Source organism: Ammospiza nelsoni, chromosome 9, assembly GCF_027579445.1.
Source record: "Ammospiza nelsoni isolate bAmmNel1 chromosome 9, bAmmNel1.pri, whole genome shotgun sequence".
Classification (NCBI taxonomy): domain Eukaryota; kingdom Metazoa; phylum Chordata; class Aves; order Passeriformes; family Passerellidae; genus Ammospiza; species Ammospiza nelsoni.
Window position 1 is genome coordinate 3,641,930 of NC_080641.1, and position 11,682 is coordinate 3,653,611.

An 11,682-nucleotide genomic window follows, 5' to 3' on the forward strand; every position below is an offset into this window, starting at 1 on the left:
CACTGCAAGGCCTCATGGAACTAAGAGGACCATAGTGACACCATGCAGCCCCACAGAACCAGGGGTCCACTGTGGTGCTCTGAGGCGAAATGGAACCAGGCAGTGCACCGTGACACTCTGGGTCCTTGTGGAACCACAGAGGCCATTGTGACACTGAAGGGCCTTGTGTAACCAAGGGGTTTCACCATTTTGACACTAGAACACCAAGGAGACCATTGGGAGACTCCAGGGCCCAGTGGAACCAAGGGGCCATTCTGACACTGCAGGGCCTCATGGAACCAAGGGGCCATTGTGACAGTGCAGGATCCTGTGTCACCAAGGGGCCACTGTGACACGAGGGGGCCTCAGGGGATCTGGAAGAACGTTGTGACACTGTGTGGCCTCGTGGAAACAAGGAGTCCATTGTGACACTGAGGGGACTTGTGGAACTACAGAGACCATGGTGATAGTGTGGGACCTCATGTACCCATGGGGCCATTGTGACACTCTGGGGCTTCATGGAACCAAGGGGCCACTGTGAAACTGCAGCACCAACAAGAACATGTGAAGCCCCATGGAACCAAGGAGTGCATTGTCACATTTTGGGGCCCCACGGAACCAAGGAGACCATTGTTGCTCTGCATGGTCTCATGGACCCAAGGAGAACAGTGTGACAGTGCAGAGGCCATTGTGACACTGAGAGGCCCCCTGGAACCTAGGACATCTTTGCAGATGACACCAAGCTGGATGTGAGTGTTCATCTGTGGGAGCATAGAAGGGCTTTGCAGAGAGACCTGGACAGGCTGGATTGAGGGGCTGAATCCAGCAATTTCAGGTTTAAAAAATCCAAGTACCAGGCCCTGCAATTTGGCCCCAGTGCTATAGGCTGGGAATGGAGTGGCTGAACAGCAGCCAGGCAGAAAGGGACCTGCAGGGACTGATGGACAGCAGGCTGGACATGAGCCATCAGTGTGACCAGGTGGCCAAGAAGGCCAATGGCTCCTGGCCTGGCTCAGGAATGGTGTGGCCAGCAGGAGCAGGGCTGATGTGCCAGCACTGATCTGCCCCCAGCTCTGCATACAGACATTGTTGCTGCAGCTCCAGAGAAGGCAACAAAAGGGCATCTCTGCAGAAAATTTTGCTGGGACATCCTTTACTTCCTTTAAATACACCAAGAGTGCAGTCCCCAAATGACACAGTCTGTGGCCACAGGGAACGTTGAGAGAAACAAAATGAGAAATGGCACAAGCAATGATGTTTCTTTGTGGACAGAATGGAAAAACTAAAACAAAGGAAAGAAATCTCCAAAATGAAACCAACAAGAAGTATCAAAAACTAGTTTTATTACAAGTGATTTGCAGAAATTGACCAGCAATTTAATGTTCCTGAAAGCACCCAGTCATCAGTCTCCTCACAGCAGCCTTGAGCTCCTGGTTCCTCAGGCTGTAGATGAGAGGGTTCAGGGCTGGAGGCACCACTGAGTACAGAACTGACACAGCCAGATCCAGGGATGGGGAGGAGAGGGAGGGAGGCTTCAGGTGAGCAAATATGACAGTGCTGATGAACAGGGAGACCACAGCCAGGTGAGGGAGGCAGGTGGAAAAGGCTTTGTGCCGTCCCTGCTCAGAGGGGATCCTCAGCACGACCCTGAAGATCTGCACATAGGAGAAAACAATGAACATAAAACAACCAAATAGCAAGCAGGCACTAACTGCAATTAGCCCCAGTTCCCTGAGTGAGGAATTTGAGCAGGAGAGCTTGAGGATCTGGGGGATTTCACAGAAGAACTGGCCCAGGACATTGCCATGGCACAGGGGCAAGGAAAATGTATTGGCTGTGTGCAGCAGCGAATAGAGAAAGGCACTGGCCCAGGCAGCTGCTGCCATGTGGGCACAAGCTCTGCTGCCCAGGAGGGTCCCGTAGTGCAGGGGTTTGCAGATGGACACGTAGCGGTCGTAGCACATGATGATCAGAAGAGAAAGCTCTGTTCCAAGGAAGAAGTAAATCAGAAATAGCTGTGCAACACATCCTTTGTAGGAGATGTTCCTGGTGTCCCAAAGGGAATTGTGCATGGCTTTGGGGACAGTGGTGCAGATGGAGCCCAGGTCGCTGAGGGCCAGGTTGAGCAGGAAGAAGAACATGGGCGTGTGCAGGTGGTGGCTGCAGGCTATGGCACTGATGATGAGGCCGTTGCCCAGGAGGGCAGCCAGGGAGATGCCCAGCAAGAGGCAGAAGTGCAGGAGCTGCAGCTGCTGCATGTCTGCTAATGCCAGCAGGAGGAAGTGGCTGATGGAGCTGCTGTTGGACATTTGCAGTGTCTTGGCATGGGGATCTGTAAAAAAAGTAATCATCGAATAGTTGTGCTTGGAGAGGACTTTTAATATCCTAGCATAGTGTGGGGGCTTTTTCCCCCGACTGCCTGCCCAGGGCTCTGCTGCCTGGAGCTGTCCCTGCCAGCAGCTGCTTCCCTGTGCCCAGGGCTGAGCCCTGCCAGTGCTGCCAGAGCCCAGCCCAGCCCTGGGGGCTCAGTTCTGCCCTGCAGACCCCTCCCAGCTCTGGCACTGCCCAGGGGCAGCTCTGCCTCTGCAGGCTCTGATGGAAACATCAGAGCAACTCTGAGGAGGCTGGAAAAACAACACTGATGATGCCTCTAAGGGGCCCTGTGCTGATTTTGTTACTGCCAGGTTTATTAACATCTGAGAGAAAATGTTTTCATTTTTCCCAACCTGAACTGAGAGATGAATATCTATGTGCAATTTCCTACCCAGGCAACCTAGACTAGTAGATTAAAAAAGCAGGATTTTCCCTTTTGTGCAGCCCCTGCCTTGCTGTGGTCCCTGGTATAATCTACTTGGAAATGTTCTGCAGTTAAATGCCATGCTGGGAGCAGTCCTGAACAATGCAACATCCTCCCCACACAAGGAGAACACTTCCAAGCCTTACCAGCTGTCTCCTCCCACCCAGATCTTGTCCCCCAGTGCTGGGAGCAGCTGCCAAGGATGGCTGAGAGCTGTCCCTGGCAGGCAGCAGAGTCCCTGCCCCAGCACAGCGCCCTGGGCTGCAGGACCCTGCTCTGCAGGACAGCCCTGGGCACCCCTGGCTGCTCTGCACAAGAGACAATCAGAGAATGTACTCACAGGGTCTGTAGGCATTGGGATGTTCCAGCTTTAGGAGATCACTCCAGGAGCTGCAGCTGCATTGTCCTGCAGCCAGAGGTTCCTGTGCCAAGGGCTGGCAGTGATTCTGCCCCAGGCACTTCTCAGCACCTTCCCAGCCCTGAATGATTGAAGCTCTCTGTGCCTCTGTGCTGTGCCCGGGGTGGCTGCAGGCAGTGCCTCAGCCCTGCTGGGCTGGCAGAAGAGCTGCTCATCAAGAGAAATGTGCTTTTGAAGCTTTGCTTGGTTACCAGGAGTTGCCTCTGTGCCAGGAGCCCAGCCCAGCTCATCAGCACAGACACAGCACAAGGACTTTAATGAGCCTCTGGGGCTTTGTGCTCAGGCCTTGAACATCAGTCCCTGAGAGGGAGCTGAAGAAACCTCTCCAGAACTCCAAGTCAGAATCCCACTCCAAAGTTTCTTGGACTTTTAATGGGTCCCACTGAGAGACACAACTAAGAAACTGTCCCCAGGCTCCAGGCAGACCAGAGAACTGCAGGCAGTGATGACAGGTGGGGACAAAGAGAAGCCAAGTCTTGGTGCCCTGGGGCACAGCAGCAGGGTCTGTGCCACCAAGGGCTGTGAGGAGACACCTTGTCCTGAGGCACTGGAGCCTCCTGGCACAGCCCCAGCCAGTCTGGGCACTGTCAGCCCCTTGTCCTGCCCTCAGCATCCCCCTCCTAGCCCACATCCCAGTGGCCTCAAGGATCTGCTGGAAGGAGTCCCTGGAGAGCCTTGCTCAGGAATGGCCCTTGGGGCTCCTTCATGCTCCCAGGGACTGCATTTTTTCAAAGGACTTTGGGTTTTGCTTTTGCCTTGGAGTCTCTGAGAGGTTTGTGCAGTCATGGCCTCCAATTCTCTGTTGTAATTAGTCCCTGGAGAGGCTTTGTCAGTAAAAACACTCAGTGGGGCTCATTAATGCTTCGAGGTACTTCAGTTTTTTTAAGGTACTTGGTGTTTCCCTTTTGATACAGACTCTGTGAGCGGTTTGTTCAATCATGGCCCCAATTATCTGCTTGAATGAGTCCCTTGAGATCTTTGTACTGACACTCAGTGGGGCTCATTAATACTTTGAGTTAGTCAAGATTTTCAAGGTACTTTGGATGTTCCTTTCTACTCTGAATCTCTTAGAAGTCTTTTGTCCAATTATGGCCTCCAATTCTCTCCTCCAAGGAGTCCATGAGGAGCCTGTGTTGGGGATGGACCTCAGTGAGACCCATTCATGCTTTGAGACACTTTGGGTGTTTCCTCTGACTTTGACTCCTGGAAAGGTTTGTGCCATCTCCTCTCACTCCCTGAGGTTCCAGGGCTCAGCTCCAAATGCACCACGGAGCTCATGAGGATCAAGAAAGTCCTGACAAACCATGGCTCTGCCTTGATTTCTCTCTGGTCTAATGCATTTTATCAGGAAGTTTTCTGTAGTGGTTTTGGTTCATCACTTTGAGATTTCTCGGCCAATGTATCAAACACTGTGGTGGGTTCAGTGTTGGCTAATTAGCACTGCACTCACTAGAATATACTTACTCATTTCCTGCCGTGAGGTAGGATTAGGAGTAAGGCAACATAGGCTCAAAACTTTTAGAGGATATAAAGAGAAGTTTATTAATAGTACCTAGAAGAAAGAGTAATAAGAATCAGAACAAAACTTTCAGAACACTTCTCCTCTCCCTATAACCTTTTCTGTCTTACTGACAATATAAAGAGAGAAAACCTAAAATTTCAGTCATTTTACCACCTCTAGAATAGTCTTTTTTCATTTCATTCAGGGAGAGAAGTCTCTCTTCCGTGATAGGGAGATTTCTCCATAAGAAAAGAGTTCTCTCATGGCTCTCAATTTCTATGAATAGAAGCCGCCTGGAAAAATCTGCAATTGTGAAGTCCTTCCCATTTGTTCACAGCTTTTCCCACAGCTGTGTTTATGGGCCATGTTGTTTAAAGGTGAGCTGTTCAAGAGCAAATGTGCTCTTCATCTATTTCTGACATCATCTTATGTTTTCTATTTCTGAAATCATCTTCAGCATTGGGAACAGAGGTCTTCTTCTTCTTTCCCTGAGGGCACAGGGTCTCATCACTCTCTTTCTATATTTAAACCTCTCATGGGATCACAGCTACTTCAATATTTGCTTACTTTAGCATGGAGGCCTTTGCTGAACTAGTCATCTCCACATACTTTCCATTGCATTATAGGAAAAAGAGAGTCTGATCTATCGATTCTATCCTTCTCCATAGCTTTACAAGAGAATTTCAGCCCCAAGATCAAGGCATCTTCTCATCCCCCCCATCAGGGACTCGACTTCCTCTTCACCTCAGTGTCTTCCTGTTGCTCCTCTGTGTGCCTGCTCTTTGTCCTTTTCTCTCACTCTATGGAGGATGGAGGCACTGAAAGAGTTCATATCTCACCTGGGGACTGCAGATGGTTCCGTGACCCCGGCCGGGCTCAGTGCTTGCAGCCGGAGCTGTTTTACAATGGAGGTTTCTGCAGCGGCTGCACTGGAGCTGTGTCAGGATGGGCTGCGCTGGGGCAGGGCCAGGATCTCTGCCAGAACACAGCAGCAGCACGGGTGGGGGCCGATGGCTTCTCCTCCCCCTGCCTTGCCCGGCAGCCGATGGGGCCTGGCGGGGTCCCTGGGAAGGGGCCCGGGCCCACAGCAGGAGCCGCCCGGCCCGGCCTGGCTGAGATGGGGGCTGGGTCAGCCTTGTTAACCTCTTTGCCAGCCAGAAGGGAAAGAGACCCTCCCGGGCTTTCTCATCTTTAACATGTGTCTTCACAGAGGTGTGTACAGTTTCCTTAGTGGTTTAACAGATTGTCAATTCTCAAAGCTAATTACTTGTTGTGTTTATTGTCAGAAATGGAGGAAACTGCTAGCAGCTTCTCTTAGAACATCACTTCCATGGTGCGTAACCACCACAACAGCACAGAGCAAAGAAATCCTTTGTCCATATGTAGTGGTCATGTGCCCGAGGCCTCAAAACACCACATTGGGAGATCTCTGGGCCCTCTCCAAAGTGGTTTCATTTGAAAACATTCAGCTCATTGTCTAAGAAAATCACCAGAGGACAGGGCCAGCCTGACCGTTCTGTCCTGGCTACTTTTGTCTGGGAGCAATCCTTGGATATACAGAATTTGGGAGGCCAAATTCTAATTTTGGCCATGGTCCCTGGACATGAAGGCTGGTTCTTTTCCATAAGAATGAAGGAACAGAGCCCCAGGGTTTCAGGGGAAGATGAGAGGCGAATGCCAGAGGCCAAGCCATCCAGAGTTGGCAGGTTTTCTTCTGAGAGGTACCCTTGCATTCAGGAATTGTTTTAGGGAGAATATGAATTTTGGCAATGGCATCTGAAAAGAGGGATGGTTCTTTTCATAGCAAGGAAAGCACGGAACCTCAGTGCTCCAGGAGCTGATAAGAGGCAGCCCTTGACATCCTCGCATTGCCCAGACCTGTCAGGTGGCCCCTGGGAGGCCAAGCCAACCAGACCTGTTCCACTTTCCCTGGGTTCCATGGGGCCCCACAGTGTCGCAATGGTCCCTTGCTTCCATGAGGCTCTGAGGTGTCATAATGGTGACACCAGGTCCTGAAGGGTCCTAATGGTCTCTATGGTTCCATCAGGCCCCACAGAGCCATAATGGTCTCTGGGTTCCATGAAGCCCTGCTGTGTCACCACGGCCCCTTGGTTGCATGGGCTCCAGTGGTGCCACAATGATCCCCTTGGCTCCATGAGGTTCCATAGTGTCAGCATGGTGTCCTTGGACCTGCTGAGACTCTCAGTGTGTTCCCAGACACCCCCAGCATGGTTACTGACATTCCCAGTATATCCCAGTTGCCTTCAGCATACTCACAGTCATTCCCAGTCACATCCACTTGGCCCAGTAAGGTTCACTTTCCACCAGTATGACCCCAGTCACTCCCAGTGAAGGGAGGGGACCGGGACAGACTGGGACAGGCTGGGATGGACTGGGACACAGGGATACACCAGGATAAACTGAGATACACCAGGTCACACTGGGATACACCGGGTCATATTGGGATACAGCAGGATACACAAGGATACACCGGGATACACCGTGCCCAGCACTGGGACCCACTGGGTGCAGGATCAGAGCACACTGGGACTCAGCAGGGCCAGAACTGGGGCAACAGGGATCACAGTGGGACCAACTGGGATATACTGGGAGTGACTGTAACCATACTGGGGGTGACTGGGAACACACTGAGAGCGACTGGAGTAACTGAGTCTACACTGGGGGCAACTGGGATTGACTGGGACTGTGCTGGGGAAGACTGGGATCACAGTGGTTTCCTACCGGGGTCATACTGGGAGTGACTGGGTCTGTGCTAGGGTGTCGTGGTTTTGGTTTGCTAATATAAGATCTCTTTAATTTTGAGATTTTTTTTGGCTAATGCACTAAAGAATGTGGTGGGTTTGGTGTTGGCTAATTACTAATACAATTATTTTTGGTTGTGAGATAGGATTAGGAGAAAGGTAAAGCAGGCTCAAAACTTTAAAAGGGTGGAAAGAAAAATTTTAATAATAGTAAGTAAAAAGAAAAAAAAAGGTAGTAAGAATCAAAGCAAACTTTTTAGAATACTTCTCCCCACAACTTTTTCTTTCTCACTGACAATGTAAAGAAACTAAACTTAAGATTTCTAGTCAGTTTACTACCTCTCAAAGAGTCTTTTTTTAGTTCACTTAGGGAGAGAAGTCCCTCTTGATAAAGTTATGGAGACTTTTCTACAAAAGGAAAAAACAGTTTTCTCATGGTTCTCAATTTTGTCATGAATAACAACCGCCAGGGGAACCTTGCTATCGTAAAATCTTTCTTATTTCTACCAACCTTCCCACGGCTTAGAGATGGGCTATGTTGATTGATGGGGTATTGTTTTAAAGATGAGCTGTTCAAAGGCAAAAGTTCTCATTATCTATCTCTAAAATCATCTTCATCTCTGGGAACACAGATCTTCATTTTTAGAAGCACAAGACTGCGCTCTTTCTTTGTGCAAACTTCTCATGGGATTACAGCTATTTCAACATCTGCTTACTTTAACATAGAAGCCTTTACCTAATATCAATTCAAACACTTTCATTTCCTTATCGTTTTATGTATTATAAGGGAAAAGAGTCTTTTCTTTATGGCTTACAAGAGGTTTTCAGCTCTAAAAACAAAGCATCTTCTCACCCCTCCCATCTGGGACTTACTTACCTTCTTCTTTATTACCTTTAATGTCTTCATCTTGTTTTTAATATACTTGCATTTTTCTCTTTTCTCTCACTCAAAAGAAGATTGAAGTACTGAAAAAGTTAACATCACGCCTGAAGCCTACCTAACCCACCGGTAACTACTAACAGAAAGCTGTGGCTCAGTTGTGTTCAGATCAGCTTTATAGTTAGTGTTTAGTTTTCCACACCAGCCACAGAAGTCTCTGGTCTCAGCCACGCTAAGAAGAAGAAGAAGCAGCAGCCTGACAGCGAGATCTTCACAGCCACAGCCAGCCCTGCTCTGGCTAAAGCTCTGCAGCCTCCCCTGTCTCCTTGCCCGGCAGCTGCTGAAGCCCAGCCCGGCCAAACCAGAGCCCATGGAGAGAGAAGCCAGCAAGCAACCCAGAAAATAGAAAAGAAGCCCAGCCTGCAGCAAGATGGCCTGGCCCAGCCCAGCCCAGCCCAGACACAGAGCAGAAGCCCAAACCAAAACCCAGCACCTCCCTGCCGACCAACAAAGAAAAGAAAAGTTTCTGAATTTTTTGGTCTTTACCATGTGTGTTTCACAAAAGCATGTCTTAGCTTTTCAGCAGCTCAACAGACTGTCAGATACACAAAAAACTTTGCATCACTTCCCTAAATTTCCTCCCATTCCAAAACATAACACAGGGGCCACTGGGAGCAACTGGGATCAGACTGGGAGGAAATGGGAGAAACCAGGACCATACTAGGAGCAACTGGGATCATCATGGCATCAGAGTAGGATCATACTGGGAGGGACTGGGTCTGTGCTAGAGGCAACTGGGATCACACTGGGAGGAAATGGAACTATGCTGGGACAAATGGGATCATACTGGGAGCAACTGGCACCACACTGAGGGTGACTGGGATCCTTCTGGAATCATACTGGAAGTGACTAGGAGCAGGCTGACGGCAATTTGGACCATGGTGGAGCAACTGGGATATACAGGGAGTGACTGTAATCATGCTGGAGGTGACTGGGAGTGGCTGTGAGCAAATGGAATCATACCGGAAGCTACTGGGAGCAACTGGGAGTGAGTGGAAACACATTAGGGACAACTGGGATGTACTGGGAGAGACCAGGAGTGACTGGAATCACAAAAGAACCATAAAGGAAGTCACTGAAATAATACTGGGAGTATCTGGGATTGACTGGAATCCTACTGGGCGTGACTGGAATCCTACTGGGTGACTTGGAGTGACTGGGACCATACTGGAGGCAAACGGCACCGTACTGAGAGTGACTGGGTTCATCCTGGAATCATACTGGGAAGGACTGGAACCATACTGGGAGTGCCTGGAACTATAGTAGGGGTGAATGGGAACACCTGGGATCATACTGGGATCATGCTGAGAGTGACTGGGATGATACTGGGAACATCCTGAGTGTAACTGGAAGTGACTGGGACCATTCTGGGGGTGACTGGGAGCCACAGGGCCCATGCTGGGAGTGACCTGGGGGAACTGGGGGAACTGGCCCAGCTGGGGCTCAGGGTTGTTCTCCCCCAGGGCTGCCCTGGCTCCTGCTGCCACCCTGGGCCCCACAGAACCAAGGGAGAGGGGACAGGGACAGGGGACAGGGGCAGGGATGTGGAGAGGTAGAAGGGAGTTCCAGGGGGTCCTTGAGCCCAGGAAAGGGGAGTCCGGGGTTTCCCAAAAAGGGGAGACCAGGGTGGGGACACCGGGGATGTTTGAGAATGAGGAGTTCAGGGGGTCTCTGGTTTTGCACAAAGCTGGGGCTGGGAGCTGGGAAAGGCAGGAATGGGGGACCAAGGCATTCCAGGGAGTCCCAGGGTCAAGCCAATGGCCAGTCTGGAGGCTGGGAGCCATGGGATGGCCAGGAAAAGGGGAGCAGGGAGCCCTGATGTCCAGAAATGGGGTGTGAAAAATGCCTGTATTTTATGATTGGCTTTTCGCAAATATTAAAATGAATATTATATGTGTTGTATTAGAAAGCAATGCTGTATTAATTTTCTTAAGTACTGTGGTAAATATAGTTTTAGGTTATAAAAATTGTTAAAATAGAAACTATGCTATGTAAGATGTTTGTTTAAAAGAAAGGACTTGCAGCGAGATAACAGCCACAGGACACCTAGATCTTTCAGAGAAAAAGAATTTATGGCCTTCTTATCAGAAGAAACGAACTTCTTCCCACCTTGGAGGTGCTATTAGGATTAGAGGGAAGAAGTTGACACTGATCAGACAGAATCCTCTGTTTGAATGGAATTTATGCATCATGTATGAAGTGTATGAATATGCAACGGGCTATTGTTTTTAAGGGTTAATCCTTTGTTACCGGGGGTCCTTTTTTGGGCTTGTGCTGCCCAGAAAAGGTACCCGGATGTCCGTAACTCTTTGTTTTTATTGTCTCATAATGTCTTAATTCAATTTGTCCAAATTGTTATTGCTCTGTGTTACTATATAGCCATCTTATTACTATTAAACTTTAAAAATTTTAAAAACAAGTGATTGCCGTTTTTCACAATTTGGTAGCATAGAATGGTTGCTAACACCTCGCTGCCGGTGCTTTAGGAGAGTCAGAGTGGGGAAGGCGTGCCCTGCCCTCTTTGGCAGCCTTGCTCTGCTTCCCCTGAAGTGACCGACAGACGCAGGTTACGATCTGTGGACAAAAGGAGACAATAAAACAAAGAGAACGGGAAAAGGCTCCCTACAACTGCTGTAATTTGCCCCCTAAGAGTAGTAGTGCGCACGAAGAACCCGGGAAGGAAAAAGGATTGGTAAGTACTTCTGGGGGGGGCAGGCACGGGGGATGAATGCGTGTGAATGAGAGGAGGGCTGCTTGTCCCAGACCTGCACAGTGAGTGCAGAGTCTCCCATGCTGCGTTTCCGACTTTTCGCTGGAAAAGTGGCCAGTAAAGAGACAAAGCGACTCATAAGAGAGTGAAAGAATCCCCCGGAGTAACTGGGACTGGGTCTCAGGGAGGGGTTGGACCCCTTGGAGGTGGGGAGCAAGGTTTCCTAGCCCAATCCACTAGGAAACAGGACAGGAGGGGCCCCTAAAACCTGCTGGGCTGAGGGATTTATATTCCAAGAGCATCCAAGAGCAGGGTTGAGCAGAATTCTGTCCGAGTGAGGATATGCCCAAGAACACTCAGGGCGGGACAACACAGCTAGATTGAGGAATAAAAAAATGCCCAAGAACATCCAGGGTTGGACAACACAGCAGAACAAATTAAATGCCAAAGAGTATCTGTAGTTGTACCACACCGCTGGGTTGAGGGACAGAAAATGCCCAAGAGCATCTGGGGTTGAACAACACAGCTGAATTGAAGGAAAATTACCCGAGACCATCTGGGGTTGGACAACACAG

The 11,682-nt window shown here is 49.7% G+C and overlaps 1 protein-coding gene across 1 annotated transcript; it reads right to left on the bottom strand.

Moving 5' to 3' along the window:
* Positions 1–1,355: 1,355 nt before the first annotated feature.
* Positions 1,356–2,306, bottom strand: LOC132077257 (olfactory receptor 14C36-like). Its single transcript, XM_059478801.1, has one exon. It carries the CDS (start codon positions 2,286–2,288, stop codon positions 1,356–1,358), a length of 933 nt encoding a protein of 310 aa, XP_059334784.1. The 5' UTR covers positions 2,289–2,306.
* Between the last annotated feature and the right edge of the window lie 9,376 nt (positions 2,307–11,682).

What these genes read in the sequence shown, in the direction of transcription:
- LOC132077257 (XM_059478801.1), bottom strand. Translation starts at nt 2,288, where the DNA reads ATGTCCAACAGCAGCTCCATCAGCCACTTCCTCCTGCTGGCATTAGCA.